The sequence below is a fragment of the Myotis daubentonii genome, chromosome X (genome assembly GCF_963259705.1).
Source record: "Myotis daubentonii chromosome X, mMyoDau2.1, whole genome shotgun sequence".
Classification (NCBI taxonomy): domain Eukaryota; kingdom Metazoa; phylum Chordata; class Mammalia; order Chiroptera; family Vespertilionidae; genus Myotis; species Myotis daubentonii.
In genome coordinates, this window is record NC_081861.1 from 48,732,782 (window position 1) to 48,752,310 (window position 19,529).

A 19,529-nucleotide genomic window follows, 5' to 3' on the forward strand; every position below is an offset into this window, starting at 1 on the left:
GTTTTCAGCTTAATTAATTTTTCAAGTGAAAATATTTAGTTTTTGTCAAATTAGGAGTGTGAGAAAGAGAGTGATCTATAATACACAGTGAGTCCCAAACTTTACATCTTGTGACTTCAGGGAGTATGGAGTTCATACAAGCAGATTCAAACTTCTAAAGAATCAATTACAATTCTATTTAAAGAGAAACAATTCCATGAAAAAAGTAATGATGGCAAAAGACTCACTCAGCTTCTCTAGAATCTCCTCATCTGTCATCTTGGATTTTTTCCTTTGTCGGTCTGTATTTCTATACAAAGTACTGGAATTGGCATTCTCAGCAGAAGGTGGTGTGACCTCTTTACTTGGTGCTGCTGGTGAAGCAATGGATTCAATCACAGAACGAGTATAGATCTTAAAGACAAGAAAAGAAGTTCTACAATTAAAACAGCAGGCCAAGGAAAGAGTATGAAGTCAAGACACTCTCATATCAGTGAGTTTTTGTGTTGTTTTTTTTAATCAAGATAAATTTTCAAGGAGTTTCAGGTTCACAGCAAAATTTAGGGGAAGGTACAGAGAATTCCCATATACCCCCACCCCCACACATGCATGACTTCACCCATTATCAACATCCCCTTACCTGATTGGTGCATTTGTTACAATTGATGAACCTACACTTACATATTAATCACCCAAAGTCCATAATTTATATACAGTTCACTCTCAGTGTAGTACACTCTATGGGTTTGGATAAATGCATAATGAGATTTATCTATCTTTATGGTATTATGCAAAGTATTTACACTGTCCTAAAAATTCTCTGTGCTGTCTATTTACCCCTCCTCCTACCCTGAACCCCAAACTTCAGTGAGCTTTATAAAACAAGTGATTTATATTAAAAAAACATTTTATGTTTATTAGAGCTGGGCATACAGGAAAAGAAGACACAATCCCTGCCTTTGAGGAGCTCCCAGTCTAAGTGTAGGAAGATGACAGATTAGTATAATGTGATATTTTTGTCATAAAGGCAGCAAAGAAGAAGGGTACTTAACTCAGACTAAGAAAGACAAAGAAAGCTTTCCTGAGGAAGCAACACTTGAGCATAGGTATATGGTATATATTTATGTTGTTTACTCTGTTCTGAATTGAGCAACATGAATATGGCAACCAAGTGTTGCCTCCTATATAGGCCTGGTACATGGTATATACCTATGTACAAATATATTGTCCTTGAAAGCTCTGAGGAGCTAGTCCTTTGTGACCCCCATATAAGCTGTCCTAATTCTAGTACTAGTGCCTCTGCTCATGCAAGTCTTCCTATTTGATTCACATGAATTTTCTTCTCTATTTTAATCTCTGGAGCAGTTTTATAACTTAGCACTTATTTGTATATTGTTTGGTATTATTCCCTAATTGTCAAGTGCTAATCTTGTATCCCAAGTTTTGGAATATAGTAAGATGTTCAATAGGTACTAGTTGATTAACTAGACTCTGGTTATATGAGTGTTCCAAATGACATCTTTTGCATCATTTGGAAATAGTCACTTGTTACTTACTGATTTTGTATGCTCAGGTCTTGGTGCAATAACTGGTGGGGGTTCATTGTCATCTTCTTCTTCTTCCTCTTCTTCATCTTCTTCTTCAGACACAGGAGGAGCCAAAGGAGGCTCTGATGCTGTTTTTGTACTCTTATGACAAAAACAAAGTTAAAAGACCAGGTATTAACTCCTCATTGCTTCCCTTCGGAAATGAGTCAAGGGAAATGAAATATTTAACCATATAGGGTTATGAGGGAGCTGCATCTTTTACAAAGCAACAGAACCATCTAAAATTTGGTGTCCAGGACTTGCCCACATCTAGAGATACATTCAGATCATGGTTTAAACAACATAAAAAAATTTAAAGTTATGCTTATTTTCCACTTAGCCAAAAAAAGTGAGCTATTAATTTATTATTTTAAAGTTCCATTTTTTGTAAAATCAATGAGTATATTTTAAAAATCAAATTAATTACTATTAAAGCTTTGATTTTTTTCTGGGCAGATTGTCAATTTATTGATTGACAGGTTGTTAACCAAAAAAATGTTATTTTGTGCTTACAGATCAGAGCATGTGTATGGATATGATATTAAGACAACTCTGCAAATACTCACTAAGTACAAGAAAGCCCATGAATGTTTCTTCCCTGTTCAGCCTCCTGAAATGAAGCACTCAGAAAGTAACAGACATGAAGATCTAAGGAATACCCATCTTCATAAATAATTATTCAGTTTTAACCAACAGGTAAATGGTGATGTATAATGCTAAAAATGCAATAATACCAGCACCACCACCACCAACAACAACCATAAAATCTAGGGTCAGTTCTTGATCATTCATGTCAATATAGGGGTAAAATGGTACCAAAGCTGGATTTTGAAAGAACTATGGTCATGATTCTAAAATTGTGGTCCTCAGAGCAGCATCATTAACATTATCAAGGAACTTATCAGAAATTCAAATTCTTGGACTCAATGCAGATCCATAAAAACTCTGGAAGTGGGGCCTTGCAATCTTTGTTACAATAAGCTTTCCAGATGATCTTGATACAGGTGCAAATATAAAAGCTAGTGAAGTATGATATAGACATGTGTTGTCCAATATGGCAGCCACTAACCTTACATGGTTATTGAACACTTAGAACTGATTAGTCCGAATTGAGTAAAGTTGTAACTGTAAAGTGCATACCAGATATTGAATATGCAATATGAAAAAAAATTCTTAGGCTTTTTACAGAGTATATACATTGACATGACTATATTTTGAATATATTGGGTTAAGTAAAATATTTTATTAAAAATAATTTCACCTACCCTACCTAGCTGGGTGGCTCAGTTGGTTGGGGCATTGTTCTCTACACCAAAGGTTGTGAGTTCAATTCCTGGTTATGGTATATACCTAAGTTGTGGGTTCGATCCCTGGGAGGCAACCAATCAATGTTCTTCCCTCTCCCTTTCTCTCACTCTAAAAATCAATAAAACATATCCTCGGGTGAGGATTAAAAATAATAAAAAATAATTTCACCTATTTTGTCTTACTTTTTAAAATATGTCTACTAGGAAATTTAAAGTTACATATATGGCTTTTATTAAATTTCTGTTGGAAAGCACTATTATAGATTGTTTTTGTTTTTTTGTTTTGTTTTGTTTGTGTATGTGTATATATTTATTTATTTGTTCTCTGTTTATTCCTTCAATTATACTAGTTTTGGCTAATCTTACAAAGAATTTTCATTTCTTGAGGACAAATCTCCAAAGTCAGATAAAGGCAGGCTACTAGTAGATTTAAATAAAAAAAAACCTTAGTCTATGATTTATAAGTTCACTATGGATTTTCTACAATCATGTAGAAACCTATGATGGAATAATAATAAAGTATAATCATATATTTGATTGGAGCCAGAAAGGTTTATCTCTAGTGAGAAGGAAGACACCTTAAAGTTTATAAATAAGTACTTGAAAAAATATTTGATTGCCATATATACATACTGAATGGTTTATAGATTGAAGTGTAGATGCTTACTTAATATTGGTTTTCTTATTTATACACCTATATTTATTCTTTTTTTGTCTAGCAAGTCAGAAAATTATTTATTTACTAGAGGCCTGGTGCACGAATTAGTGCACCAGTGGGGTCCCTCAGCCTGGCCTGCGGTATTGGGCTAAAACCAGCTCTCTGACATCTCCCTTAGGAGTCCTGGATTGCAAGAAGTGCAGGCCAGGCCAAGGGACCCCACTGGTGCATGCTTGGGCATAATTGAGCTGTGGGAGGTTGGCCAGCTGGGGAGGGACCACGGGAGGGCTCCAGGGTATGTCCAGCCCATCTTGCACAGTCCCTGTTGGCCAGACCCCAGCAGCAAGCTAACTTACCGGTTGGAGCGTCTATCCCCTGGTGGTCAGTGCACATCTTAGCGACTGATCCACCAGTTGACTGTCTGGCCCCTGGTAGTCAGTGCACCTCATAGCGAGTGATTGAGTAGCCTTAGCATATCATTAGCATATTATGCTTTGATTGGTTGAACGGCCAACTGGATGACTGGACAATTAGCGTAATAAGCTTTTATTATATAGGACTAGAGGCCCGGTGAACAAAAATTTGTGCACTCGGGGGGAGAGGGGGGTCCCTCAGCCCAGCCTGTGCCCTCTCGCAGTCTGGGACCCCTCAGGAGATAATGACCTGCTGGCTTAGGCCTGCTCCCGGGTGGCAGAGGCCAGGCCTAATCCCTAGGTGCAGCCCCTGGTCAGGCTCAAAGCAGGGCCGATTGGGAGGCTGTGATGCCACCCTCAGTCATGCTCAAGGTAGGGCCGATTGGGGGGTTGGGACATCGCCCCCTGTTACACTCAAGGCAGGGTCAATGGGGAGGTTGCAGCGCCACCCCCTGTCACGCACAGAGCAGGGCCAATTGGGGTTGGGGCGCTCCCCCCTGTCACGCACAGAGCAGGACCCATCAGGGGGTTGGGGAGCTCCCCCCTGTCACACACAGAGCAGGGCCCATCAGGGGGTTGGGGAGCTCCCCCTTGTCACTCACAGAGCAGGGCCCATCAGGGGGTTGGGGCGCCACCCTCTATCACCCACAGAGAAGGGCTGATCAGGGGGTTGGGGTGCCGCCACTGTCACACCCAGGGCAGGGCTGATGGGGAGGTTATGGCTCTACCCCATCACACACAGAGCAGGGCCCATGGGGTGGGGGGTTGGGGCGCCGCACCCTGTCACAGAGCCACAGGGTGATCAGGAGGTTGGGGAGCTCCCCCCTATCAGGCACAGAGCAGGGCCGATCAGGGGGTTGGGGCGCCTTCCCCTGTCAGAAACAGAGCAGGGCGGATAGGGAGGTTGTGGCCCCGCCCCCTGTCACACACAGAACCGCAGGGCGATCAGGGGGTTTGGGCGCTGCCCCCTGTGATGCTGATCCCGGTGCTGGGAGACCTCACGGCTCCACTGATCCCGGTGCTGGGAGGCATATTACCCTTTTACTATATAGAATAGAGGCCTGGTGCATGGGTGGAGGCCAGCTGGTTTGCCCTGAAGGGTGTCCTGGATCAGGGTGGGGGTCCCCACTGGGGTGCCTGGCCAGCCTGGATGAGGGGATGATGGCTGTTTGCAGCTGGTCACACACCCTTCAGGGTGGGGGTCCCCGCTGGGGTGCCTGGCCAGTCTGGGTGAGGGGCTGAGGGCTGTTTTCAGGCTGGGACTGAAGCTCCCAACTGCTCCTTTTTTTCTTTTTCTTCTTTTTTTTTATTCTGAGCCAGCTTTAGCTCTGAGGCTCCAGCTCTTAGGCCTCCGCTTCTGAAAGCAGGTATCTGGTTTGTTTAGGTTCTACAATCGAAACTCTGTATCAACTCCATCTCTGAGATCCCAGCTAGCTGAAAGCTGGTTTCTGGGGTTTTGTTTAGCTTCTATGTTTGTAACTATGTTTCAAGCTGCCAGCTCAGAGGCCGGCAAGTCAGGCGGGAACGTTGCAGTCCTCTCTCACTGAAGCAAGCAAGTCTCATATTAGTTTCAAGCTTCCTGGCTGCTGGCCACCATCTTGGCTGGCAGTTAATTTGCATATCTCCCTGATTAGCCAATGGGAAGGGTAGCGGTCGTATGCCAATTACCATGTTTCTCTTTTATTAGATAGGATAGCCAAGATTTGGAAGCAGCCCATGTCCATCAGTAGATATGTGGATTAAAAAAAAAAGCTGTGGTACATTTACACAATGGAATACTACTTGGCTGTAAAAAAGAAGGAAATTTTAACCTTTTGTGACAGCATAGATGGACCTGGAAAACATTGTGCTTAGTGAAAGAAGCCAGAGAAAGACAAGTACCATATGATTTCACTCTTATATGGAATCAAATGAACAAAATGAACTAATAAGCAAAATAGTGACAGACTCATAGATAGAGAGCAGACTGACAGCTGTCAGGGTTGGTGGGTTGGTGGGCTGGGTGGAGTGGGGATTGAGCAAAAAAGGAAAAAAAGAGAAAAATTCATGGACAGAGGCAATATTGTTGTGATTGAGTGATAAATGGTTATGGACAGGGATTTGACTTGGGATGGTGAACACACAATACAGCGTACTGATGGTGTATTATGGTATTGTACAACTGAAACCTGTATAAATTTGTTAACCAGTGTCACCTCAATAAATTCAATAAAAAATTAGCCTGTTTACCAGGACTCTTTTCAAGCCCCTCATGTCACTGTATTTGCCAATCCAAAGCTATCTATCTATCTATCTATCTATCTATCTATCTATCTATCTATCATCTATCTATCATCTATCTAAAACCCTAATATGCAAATAGACCAAACAGAGGAACAACCAAACAACTGAACAACCAGTAGCTATGATGTATGCTGACCATCAGGGGGCGTGTGCTGAACATGGTGGGCTTCAGCCATGGAGGGATGGTGGAGCAGGTGAGTGGGGGTGCCAGACCAAGGCGGGGTGCCGGTCACTGTCATCACGGCGAGCCTCTAGTGTTTACTGAAAATTCTTTGCTACTGCATGCTGCAGTCCCGCCCAGGACTCACACCTGCTGCCAGTGCTGGCCCCACTTGCACCTGCTGCCTGCCCCAGAACCACTGCTCACACCCACTGCTGGTGCCTGGCGCCAGCCCAGATCGCTCAGCGCTGTCAGTGTGTGCGAGCGGTGGCTCCCACCCCAATCGCCCCTGAGGACTTCTCCACCCCTGCCCCTGCTCCTGAGGGGTGATTGGGGCTGGAAGCTGTCTCTCGCACCTGCTGCTGGCACCAGCCCTGCTTGCACTCACAGCCGGTGCTGGAGCTGCTGCTTACACTTGCTGCTGGCATCTGGCACCGGCCCTGATTGCTTGGTGCAAGTGGTGGCTGCCCACCCTGATAGCCCCTGAGGACTTCTCCACCTCCCCTTGATCCTGAGGGGTGATCGGGAAGCAGCTGCCACTTGCATCCACTGACAGAGCCAGCCCTGCTTGCATCTGCTGTTGGCACCGGCCCCAATCGCTCTATGCTGTCAGTGAGTGTGAGCGGGGCTGGCACTGTCAGCATGTGGGAGCAGTGGTAGCAGGAGCAGGGCTGCTGGCAGAGAGGGGACCAGGGGCTGTGGCAGGAAGGGCCTGGTAGGGGCATGGAGGATGTGCCGAGACTCATCACTGTGCTCACAGCCAGCCTCGCAGCCCACAGTTCCTTTCAAGGTGCACAAATTTGTGCACTGGGCCCCTAGTTTTATTATAACACTGTACAATTCTAACTTGTTCTTTACCTTGCAATACCTGCTTCAAAATCACACAGTCATGCACTAAAACCCTATAAATATTCTTCCTTGACATCCCCTTTTAAAGACACAGCTAATACTATTGAGGTAGGGCTCTTTCTTACTGCTGTAAGTTTAATAAACTTAGCTTTGCTTGATTAACAGGTTTATCTGGTGGCATTTTTGGGAGGCAAAGATATAATGCTGCTACACTTTTCCTTCCAGGCTGAGAATTATTATGTCTAATATGTCTAAAGTTACAAAAATAAAGATATATGGATAGCAAATATTTTTGTCTTTTTGAAAATTAAGTATTTTTGACACTCATTATGCCATACATTGGGTCAGGGGAGGTAATTCTTAATCTGGATTGGGTCCTGTAGTCTTTTAGAATTCCAAAGAGTTTGGCCTATTCTTCCCCTCCCCCCCACCCCTCCGCCCCACCAAAGACAAGTATATACATGCTCTTACATATAATTTCTTTTTTATTGTTTAGAGAATTATAAATAGTGGTACATATGTCTCTTTTTCCCCCATTGACCTCCCCCCTGCCTCCCCCATCCCCCAGCACATGCCCAGGCACTAGCAGGGTGAGGGCATATGTCTTACACATAATTTCAAGGGTTCATAGATCTTCTGAATACTATCCTTGAACTCCAAGTTGTAAGCCCTGTTCTAGAGAGTAAGTACACCATCTAGAGAAACTACCTCAGGAAACTCTTCTTTCTTTGAGTTAATTTTTTAAAAAAATTACATATGTTCATTTTTCAATTTTAATTTTTAAAGGTTAAAGGAATTAAATTTAAGGACTTTGGAGACTTTAGATAATGCAATGTGTCGTCTGGGCCACTTTCAGTGCTTGTTTAAAATGCAGATATCAAGGTTTCATTTTAGAACTACTCTGAAAAGTAGAGTCTTGAAATCTGCATTTTATCAGACTCCCCAGGCAATTCTGATGTACAATAAAGTAAATGAACCACTAATCTAGATGGACAAAGTAAATCAGTACTGCAAATCAAAAGCACAATCTGTCAAGTGTACATCCAGGTTCTCTAGGCACAAATCATGGCATATTTATGTTTTTGCTATTACCTTCCACTTGGAATACTGGCCCAGGATTCCAAATGCATTATGTCACTCTCAATCTACACTAATAAAAGATAAACATGCAAATTTGTGGCACTCCGCTATGCCCACCAGCCAATCAGAGCAACTATGCAAAACCCAACAAAGATGGCAGTTAATTTGCATGTGCAGGTGTGGAGAAAGACTGAAGGCTCCAGCCAGAGTGAAGACTGAAGACTGAAGATTGAAGACTGAAGACTGAAGAGGCTTGGCTTCTCTGCTGCAGCCGCAGTGGAGAAGCCAAGCCTCGCTGTGGCTGGACCAAAGGCCTGGGTCCCGGATGCTGGAGGAAAACCGGTGCCAGCAGCCAGGGGAAGGAAGGCCTATTGCGCAAATCTAGTGGTATAATAAAAATATTACATTTTAAAAGCAGCCTTAAATTGAAGAGCAGGTCCATGAACAGTTTTTAGCATTTAATACAATAATATCAAAGAAGCTACCAGAGTGAGAAGTAAAGCAGATGTTATATGATTATGGGAAGTATCACTGAATTCAATAGCAATTATATAGCCAATATTTAAAAACACTTAATGACTACAACAGTGCTTCTATTTTAATTCCCACCAAGGCTACTAGAGGGTGCCAAAACTTGTGATCACTTCAGGCTATGTCTATAAAGGGTTGTCAATCCCATTAAATCAGATACTGTAGGATAGCTAGGTCTACTGGGAGTGTTTCTAATGAAAAAAATGATATCAATAATAATAATAAAATAAGCACTGCAAAGTGCAGTCGCCCCTTAGAATAGTGGTTCTCAACCTGTGGGTCTCAACCCCTTTGGTGGTCGAACGACCCTTTCACAGGGGTTTCCTAAGACCATCCTGCATATCAGATATTTACATTATGATTCATAACAGTAGCAACATTACAGTTATGAAGTAGCAACAAAAATAGTTTTATGGTTGGGTCACAACATGAGGAACTGTATTTAAAGGACCAGAAGGTTGAGAGCCACTGCCTTAGAATAATAATGAGAACACAAGGTGCAATTATGCATTCCTAAGTAACTGAGTCCCACAGAAATGATCTAACCTGAACTTAAGGGTCTAATTCAGTTCATTCAGTCAATAAAAATACAGCCTTAGTCAAACAGTTTAATCAAATATGTCCACCTGAAGTCCTGCCAGCCCTTCAAACTCAAACTGTCCAAGAGGAAACTCAGCATTTTCTCATAGAAATTTGCAACTCCTGAAAGATGACACCCTATTTCTGGCCAACCACATATCATTTTAAGCCTGCAATCATCTTTGACCTCAACTTCTTCAACATCCAATCATTAACTTAATCATCTTGGAAATTTGAATTTAATCCTCATTCCTACTGCCACTATCTCACTCAGGACCTCATTACGCCTGGCCTGGGGGATTGCAATACTCCCTCAACTGGTCTCCTTTCATCCAGTCTCACCTTCTGTCCTTAATTCATCCTGAACATTTGCTGTCAGACTACTTTTCTCAAAGCATAAGCTTTAATCATTTAACACTCTTGTTCTAAAAAACTTCAACCTTACCCTGACAGGTTTGGCTCAGTGGATAGAGCATTGGCCTGCGGACTGAAGGGTTCTAGGTTCGATTGCAGTCAAGGGCATGTGCCTTGGTTGTGGGCACATCCCCAGTGGGGGGTGTGCAGGAGGCAGCTGATCTATGTTTCTCTCTCATCAATGTTTCTAACTCTCTATCCCTCTCCCTTCCTCTCTGTAGAGAATCAGTGAAATATATTTTAAAAACCCCAAAAACCAAAAAACAAAACTTTATAAAATAAATAAATAAATAAATAAAATATAAAAAACTTCAACCTTTCCACTAAACACTGAAAAAAGCCATATCTCTAAGAATACCACTTAAGGGTGTATATGATTTGGCTCCAAGTTAACTTTCAAGGCTTATTTCTTACTAGAGGCCTGGAGCACAAATTTGTGCACGGGTGCGGTTCTTTGGCCTGGCTGGCGATCAGGGCCAATTGGAACAGTCTCACCCAGTCCCCATCAGGGCTGCAGGAGGTTGGCTGGCCCAGGGGGGTTGGGGTCGCGGGAGGTGGCCAGCAGGGGATGGAGGAGCCATGGGAGGTTGGCCGTTTGGCCTCCTGGTTGGGGCCATCAGGGGGGCCAGCCGGCCAAAGGGAGGGACTGCGGGAGGTTGGCTGGCCACAGGAGGTTGGCTGTGGGAGTGCACTGACCACCAAATGGAAGCTCCTGCATTAAGCATCTGCTCTTTGCTGCTCAGTACACATCATAGTGACTAGTCTACTGGTTATTCCAGTTGTTTGGTCATTCGGTCACTTAGGCTTTTATACATATAGATGATTTCCTTTCTTGAATCTCAGTCTTCATTCATACCTACATCCCTTTCTCTCCTTGCTCTCCTCACTACCACGTCCTTTTCCATGCTTTTCCTAATGCTTAGAATGCCCTTCCCCATCTTCACAGATCCAAATCCCATGTGATTTCCAAGATCTAGCTTAAATGCCACCTTTTATATAAACCATTTTCTAGCTCAACCTTCAATAAATGTGTAGCAGCCACTGAGCTTAAGACCTTGGGACAAGGGCATGCTTCCTTTAACTTCCCCAGCTAAAAGTAATCTATTTTCTCTGAATTCTCATAGCAAATGAACATAATTTACAGTATGTAACATAATCCATATTGTGTTGAGCTTGTTTATGTTTATACTTTTTTCCCTTACTAAACTAAGCTCCAGATTTCCTAGTGATTTTAATGAAGCATTTGATAAAAATATGTTTAATAAGTGAATATCCAGTGGTTTTTATCTCCAAACAGTGATATTACCATAGTTTTCTGATTTGGTAGAATATTTTGGTCATTATATAGATTTAGTTTTAATTCTACAAGCAAAACCAATAGAGGCAAGCTCAAAAAGGCCAATATCTTAGGGAGTATAAACTGTTTACAAAATAAAACTCCTGCACAGACCATCCTAGCAGATTGATGTGTTACATAGTTGACTTACCAAAAAAAAAATAACAATATTTATTTGCCAGGATACCTGGTCAGTATTACACAATAATGATATTAATTAAATCAAGGGGCATAAGTTATGTGTTGATCATGGAAGGTTGGCATTTTTATCTTTCCCATGCTGCTATTACCTTCCTTCACATGCTGTTTTCAGTGTGACCCAATAAGTTGTCATGGCATAGAAAAAGGAGAAGGAGAAATGACCAGTGAGAATACGAGGGCTATATTCTGTTGTGTTTTGGAGAATCTGAGTAAGGCACAAGTACCATCGCCTCACACAAGCTTTGTCTATGAAGAGAATAAGTTTTTCCTCTTGTTATCATCTAAAAAATAATAGTAATAGTAGCTTATAATTAATAATCACATAGGGTGTGCTAGGTAATATACTAAGTATATTATATGCATTAACATATTAATGATTCACAAGTTTTAGGAGGTAGGGTATACCCAGTTAAAGCTGAAGAAAGAGAGGCTCAGAGGAGCTAAGCCATTTTCCCAAAGTTGCTCAGCTTTTAAGAGGAGGAATAAGACTAAATATCTATGTCCAAGGCCTTAATTCTTTTTTTTTAATTTTATTGTTAATTGTGGTAAAACATATATAACATAAAATTTAACATCGTAACCATTTTTAAGTATATAGTTAGTAGTGTCAAATGTATTCACATTGTTGTGCAACCATCACCACCATCCATATCCAGAAATCTTTTTATCTTGTAACATTAAAACTCTGTACCCATCTAATCTAATAAAAGGGCAATATGCAAATTAAATGTCACTCCGTCACAAAGGTGGTGGCGCCCATAGCGTCCTGCACCTTGGCAGTGGAAGGGGGGAGGGCATCTGGGCAGGCAGCATGCCCCCAGGCCAGCAGAAACAATGCAGAGGTGGGGGTGTGCTCTAGGCAGCCGCCGTGGGGCTCAGAGCATGCCCCCACCCCAGCGGACACAATGCAGGAGGGCCTCTGCATGTGAGCTACAGAGGAAACACTTTTTCTGACCACTCATTGGCTAAGCTCCCTGTATGCCGCCAATCGCAGTGTTCTTGATAACTTGGGTAATAAGAATCCAAGAAGGTGATCTAGGGTTTTCCACCACACTCCTAGAGGAAAAAACTAAGGTCTGCTGCTGGAGGGGCTAAGAAAAGTCATATCCTCCCTAGCTGGTTTAGCTCAGTGAATAGAGCCTTGGCCTGCTGACCACAGGGTCTGGGTTCAATTCTGATCAAGGGCATGTACCTAGATGCAGGCTCCTCCCTGACCAGAGCCCAAGTCAGGGCTCATGTAGGAGGCAACCAATCAAAGTGTCCCTCTCACATTTATGTTTCTCTCTGTCTTTCCCTCTCTCTTCTTAGCTCTCTAAAATTCAATGGAAACATATTCTCAGGTGAGGATAAAAACAAAAGAAAAACAGAAATGTCATATCCTATGAAAGAGACATCTTGAAAATGCCTAAAGAAATTTTTCATGGTGAAGGTACTGGAGTCCATGTTGATGAAAACACCTTGATGGCTGCGGCAGCCGGCAGTGGTAGCAGCAGTGGGGTGATGGGGCTGACACCTTCCTCTGATTAGCCTAGTCATCTCCCACAAAGGGAGGCCAGACTCTGGCTTAGGCCTGCTCTCCATGGGGATCAGGCCTAAACTCTCAGTAGGACATCCCCTGAGGGCTCCTAGTCTGTGAGAGGAGGCAGGCCGGGCTAAGGGAGCCCAACCCAGTGCACAAATTTCATGCACTGAGCCTCTAGTTAACAAAAACTCCCCATTTCTACCTCTCCTAGCAACCATTTTCTGTCTCTATGATTTTGATTACTTTAGGTAATTAATGTAAGTAAAATCATACAGTACGTATCTAAATTATACTTTTAAAAACCATTTTTAAAAGATTCTATATATATAAAAAATAGATATGCACAAGTGTGTTCTATTGGACTACCAGAAACACTGATTACAGAAAACTGTTTTAAATGTTTCACTTACCGAAGAATGGGCTGCTATGTATCCATGTGCACTTTTATCTGAAAAGTGAAGATAAAGCTGTCACCTTTGTTTCATAAAGACTGCCTTATTTAAAGGCGATACTTAAAAAAACAAAAACAAACAAACAAAACTTCACGTGTTTGACCAGATGGGAATTCTTCAATTCATTATTAAATAGATATTATGAAAATGACATTTTTTGTTATAATTTATACCCTTACATCCCCAACATATTATCACCACATTATGTTATAGACCTTTAATGAAGGCCTCCAGTGATTCTCATCTATATGGAGAAATATTACGATTACCTACTCCTGGGTTGCAATGATTCCATACAGTAGTCCCCCCAAAGTGGGGGATAGATATATTTAGGCCTGAAACCTGAGATAATACCAAACCTTGTGCATGTGTGTGTGTGTGCATGCACACACACACACACAGAGCAGGTCCTGGAATAACATTATTTCATTCGACATTGCTTTCTTATAATGTTGATGAGATGCTGTAGAAACTTAACTCTTGTTTTTATCAATTAGCCTATGATAAAACTGGTTTCATTATATGTTATTTGAACACAGTTCCAAGAACTATGGAAGACATTAAGTGAGGATTTATGGAACCCAGTTTTTCTGTTCATGTCATCTACCCACAAATTTAATGCCTTTTCCATTTCAACTAAGTACCTATCACATACTGTGGCTGTAATTTTTGCATTTTGAGTTGTGACAGAGAAACTAGCATGGATTTCTTCTTCACAATTATGAATAGAAGATTCATTCCTCCCATAGATCTTAGCAATTTCAGCATATGTTTGTTTTCTTTCCCTAGTAAGTTGACAACTTTTCAGTTAAATAAATCACTTTATGGATTTTCTTTGAAATATCTGAATTGCAAGTATTACTACTCTTGTGCTTTGAGGAGAATTATTAAGTAAAATAGCGGTTACTTGAACACAAGCACTACAATACCTCAACAGCTGATCTGGTAACATAGATGGCTACTAAGTGACTAACAGGTGGGGAGCGTGTGCAGCATGGAAACACTAAACAAAGAATGTTTCATGTTCCAGGTGGGATGAAACAGGACCACCCAAGATTTCATTTTATTACTCAGAACAGCACAAAATTTAAAATTTATTTTTTAATTTTTCCATTTAATATTTTTGTACCATGGTTAACCCTGGATAACTAAAACTATAAAAAGAAAAGCACAGATAAGGGAGGACTACTGTACATATACACTGAGTGGCCAGATTATTATGACCACCTGACATTTGTAGGCAAATTAGCTATAATTTTGCACTGAAGTTGCTACCCATATCTTCAGAAAAAAATCACTTCTACTGTCATGGTAAACAACCTGCTTCCCTATTTATAATGGTCTGGCCCTCTAGCAACTTCAGCGCAAAATTATAGCTAATTTGCCTACAAATGTCAGGTGGTCATAATAATCTAGCCACTCAGTGTATATCCAGAATTTTTACACCACTTCCTCTTTCCCTTTACCCTTTACCCCCTTTCCCTCCCTCCCTTCTACCCTCCCCTCCCCTCCCCTACTCCTCCTTTCCCTCCCTAACCTATTAGTCAGTTGTGACATTAGAGCATCCAAAAAACATATGGTGGCACTTCACTCAACTCAGAATAGTGCAATAAATCAGATACTATTGAGTTTTAACATAACTTTTAGGATTGATTCTTTGTAAGTTGAGAGAATTCAACACAAAACCAAAAGGGTTAAAAAACAGTGGCAACATGGAATAAAGACAAATTTTTAGAATCTGAAAAGTATTAATGGGTACACTGAAATGATTTCTTGAACGCATTTTTGGTTCTCATACCCTATGGTTCTACAGTGTACTTGGAGCATAGCTCTAGATTTCTTCACATTAAACATTTTTTGATGTGTCACCAGGATCTCTTAAATATTTTATTCCATGTGATAAGCTAAATATCTTAAAAAGTTCTCCTTGATGGCTTTTTTCTTCTTTTAGGTTATTTGCCATTGGATAACAGAAGTTAATCTTCTCATTAAAAAGAATCCTATTGAGCATAAAAATTGCCATATGTCTTTAAGGTTGGTCTTTGATATTTGATATGGCCAAATAAGAAACCAAGTATATTCTTGTACCATTGTTGAAGAGATCAAGCTTGCCCTGGAACTGAAGAGCATTATGCTAAGCGAAATAAGTGAGTCAGAGAAAGATACATATCACATGATCTCACTCATTTGTGGAATATAATGAACAACATAAACTGATGAACAAAAACAGATCCAGAGACAGAGAAGCATCAAGCATCGATCAGACCGTCAAACCTCAGAGGGAAGGTAGGGGAGGGTGAGGGTAAGGGGGAGAGATCAAGCAAAGGATGTGTATGCATACATATAGGCCTAACCAATGGACACAGACACCAGGGGGGTGAGGGCATGAGTGGGGTGAGGGGGGCAATTGGGGGATAAGGACACATATGTATTACTTTAATCAATAAAGAAAAAAACAATGCCAAAAGATATGGGTTCATTATAGGTGGGACACTAATGATAGTATTCTCTGTTTTCTTTGAATGTTAAATAAGAGATTGCTCTTGAGAGGCAACCCAGATAATATTTCTCAAAATGCAAAAGTATCATTTGGTATATGTATTGTAGTTGCTTATAGTGCAAATTTGTATATCAAAACTTAAAACAAAGACCAGGTCTATAAGTTAGCAAATGAAGTTGAAATTTGTCAGACTCATGGCCTTTCAATCTCTTAGAAATAGCAAACCATGATTTCTTCTTTAAAGTCTGATTTTGAAATCTGATAAAAATAACCTGGCAGCCACAACATTTGTACTGCATTCTCATGATTAGATGATTCTAAAGAATAAAACACATTTCAAGAAACCATGGTTTGATCCATACATTTCTCACTTCATGAACACATCACAAGGCCTGATCATGAGTAACTGAGTTTCCTGCCAGTGAAGAAACCAAACAATAATTGTGATTGCTGATTCAAACTGACAATTACTGCTTCACTGAACAATTTCCTTATTTCAATTCTAAAATTATCCAAGCACTGTAAGTCTCTTAACATCAACTTCAACTTCCAACTCATCATTTGGTTTACTTCTTTTGAAGTCGTTCAGAGAAGGAAATAGAACTGACTTCAAATACCATACTGGTATTCTCTTCTAATCATGAAGCTCTGAGATTGGAATTTTTTTACTTTATGATATCCTAGATTTACTCTTACCTCCTGATGTAAAGCTCATGTATTTCTGGTTGTTGACTGTTTCTTTGGAATCATAGAATTTGAGAACATCTAGAACTGCTTGTGGGTTCTTCTTCTGTTCCAGTTTTGTTATGTTGGAGGTTTGGAGTAATCGTGCCCATTGCTCAGGAATTCCCTGTGGACAACCAAAGGCAAAGAATGGCATATCAGAACATTCAGCAGCTACATTTTTCTGGTCCAGTAAAGTTCTTCACCAAGAAGCCCATGCTACCTGTAGAATTTCACTTGGAAAACTGAAGTTACACTCTAGATTTAAAGTTAGTAACTTAATAATGCAATCATTCTCTTCTCTAAATAAAACACATAGGTAAAATTAGGATCCAACTTAAAAAGGGTGGGTGGGAGTATGACTGTGATAGAAAAAAAAAAGTGCATGAAAATCACCTCCATATTAACTCTGCTCATCCATGAAATGATGTTCACAGCTTAGCTTATTTTTTCTGGTGACTCAGGGCAGACATAGCAAGACTTCTCTAAATTTGTGCACTGCATAGTATTGTGCAGATCAATAGATTTTATTTTATTGTGAATAATATTAGCTGTTTCTCAGCATGTTGTAATTAGAATATCTTTTAGGATAAAAGGAAAGCCTCACCCTTAGTCAATTCATACTTTTTATATCATAAAATATAATTTGGGAGGTCTAGAGCTTTAATAGAAAGGGTGATTGAGAAGAAACAACAACAGAATTGTGGGGGAGCAATAACCATTGAGATTATAAAGAGTAACATTAATGCTGCTTTGGGTATTTTCCCTGCAGCTTTGTCGGCTCCTCCCTTCATCCCCTGCTTCACACTCCATTCACTGGCCACATAGAAGAACCTGGGGACTGTGACAACCATGCCAAAGCCTTGTGAGAATTTGAAATAATCAGAAGCATTTAGAGCAAAGAGGAAGGAGTATTTGGAAATCTAAACATGGCGAATTGCAAAAATTACATAGAGGTTAGTTTTGCATTAGGCAATCAGTATTCTTTCCTAGTTGTTCAGCCTACAGATGTCCCCATTTCATGATTATTCAACTTCCAAGAGCAATTTGGAGTGAAAAACAGATACACTACTCCTGAAGTGCATTTAGATACAATTTAGGTGGTTTTGTCCTATGAAGTCTCGGCAAAACAATGTGTGACGTGGGCCTCCAGAGTTTGGGAATGACAACAAAAAAGTGAGATAAGCCAAGCAACAACTCTACTGCACACACATGAACCTGCTGCTGCAGTGCTATGACATCTCAAAGAAGCACTTTGATGCAAGCTTCTTTTGGGCCTGTGACGCACCTCTGGGAGCTTCCCTGGGCACATCTGTGAGCCATAGAGATCTGGCTGTAATGGACGTAAATAAAGAAAGAAAAGAAAGTTAAAACAGAATGTGGGACAACTTAGAAGGTGGGAGGAGATGAAACCAATGGGTCTGAATGGGGTGGGGATAATCCCATCTAAAGTGGGGTGGTTATAAAAATAGGGGGGTATTAACTAAATCAGGGGCAGGACAGACTATAGTACAATATATTTAAAAAACAGTGAAAACAACAATATTCCAAAGTTTGGATGCAAAATTTCACTTTTAGCCAGATGCTTCCTCCATAAATACACACTAATAAGAATTATCATTAAATGACTGAAGAAGTTACTAAAAGGTAGAAACATGAATTTGGAAGGAAGAAGGATGGCATTATGAACAGTTTAAATAATAATTTGTAAGTTGTTTTTGTAACGGGTGATCCATCACAGGTAGCCAATGGCCATGAGATGAACTTATAAATTTCAGTTTCCAATTCTAGTTAATCACTTTCAGATTCATATTGTAAGTGTGTATGTGACGAAAATTCAAAGTATGGCTATAGGGTGATGTTGAATTTAACATTTACTTTCATTGATGTGATTTTTCTGTATTTTGTAGATAAAATCATGGCTGGCTTAGAGAAAACTAGATGGAGGATTTCCTACACAGCCAGACTCTGTATTTGAATTTCTTAGACATTTAGGCCAGGGAAAGGGAAAACAATTCATTTCAAGTGATACAGGAATAATTTCAATTTTAATTCTACAATTCTGAAGTCTTGCTTTCTACAAAATAAGATCAGATATAAGGTAGCAACTTTTTCAAAATAAAGACATGTCCAATGCTACAGAAACATGCTTTGACTCAACTGGTTTAATTTGGGATATGGTTTGATTCCTAGCATTTGGGGTTACTCCAAGCACAGTGAAGCAACACTTTTACATGCATTCATCACGCAATTTGATGCTAAAGCCTTAAGCCAAAAATTTGAACTCAGAAGCCCATGCATGATCCCAGTTCTGATTCTAAGTGCAATTAATAGCATTTGGTTAATACTGTAATGGCTAAAGGAGTTATTAAATGTTACAAAACCAGGTATGCATTGCACATAGCCACTAGTATGATCATTTCCATAATCATTCAAATATTTGCAGTTATTATACATTCTCATGGCACTTCTAAACTTTTGTGATAAATAAATAGTCTTGTGATCACTAGACCACAGGGAAAAAAATGCTATCTACTGCAGAAGATCCTCCAGATAACTCTACTTACCACATGAATACACTCCTGACATAATTTCTATTTTCTTTTCTAAGTTGAAATAAACCAGTTAATCAATGAAACCTGACACTCAAATTTGAATGTATGCCACGAAGGCACATGATCAGAAAGCCATATCGTTACTCCAAACTGAGGTACAAATCCCAAAACTTAGACAGCTAATGGAGACCTGGATGTGAGAGCATCAGAAGCAGAAGCATGTATAAATGCCTGGCCATATATACAATAACAACTAGATGTACATCAAGCTCGGGATTGGCCAGTATAGCCCAGGAGAATGGCAGCATGATACAACAGGCCAAGCATCTATCTTATCATAAGAAATGATAATTTATATCACTCATACCATTTTTCCCTCTGATTGACTTGAAGCGACCGTC

General features: G+C 40.4%; 1 protein-coding gene across 1 annotated transcript in view; it reads right to left on the reverse strand.

Annotated features, from left to right (window-relative positions):
* The window catches only part of PAK3 (p21 (RAC1) activated kinase 3), a 128,102-nt gene that overhangs the window by 85,352 nt on the left and 23,221 nt on the right, over positions 1–19,529 (reverse strand). Inside the window, exons 3-7 of the mRNA XM_059678904.1 lie at positions 17,862–17,906; positions 16,547–16,700; positions 13,309–13,346; positions 1,536–1,667; positions 228–393 (exon numbers count right to left, since the gene is read on the reverse strand). Of these exons, the coding sequence (XP_059534887.1) occupies positions 228–393; positions 1,536–1,667; positions 13,309–13,346; positions 16,547–16,700; positions 17,862–17,906 (535 nt within the window). The remainder of the gene's footprint in view (positions 1–227; positions 394–1,535; positions 1,668–13,308; positions 13,347–16,546; positions 16,701–17,861; positions 17,907–19,529) is intronic.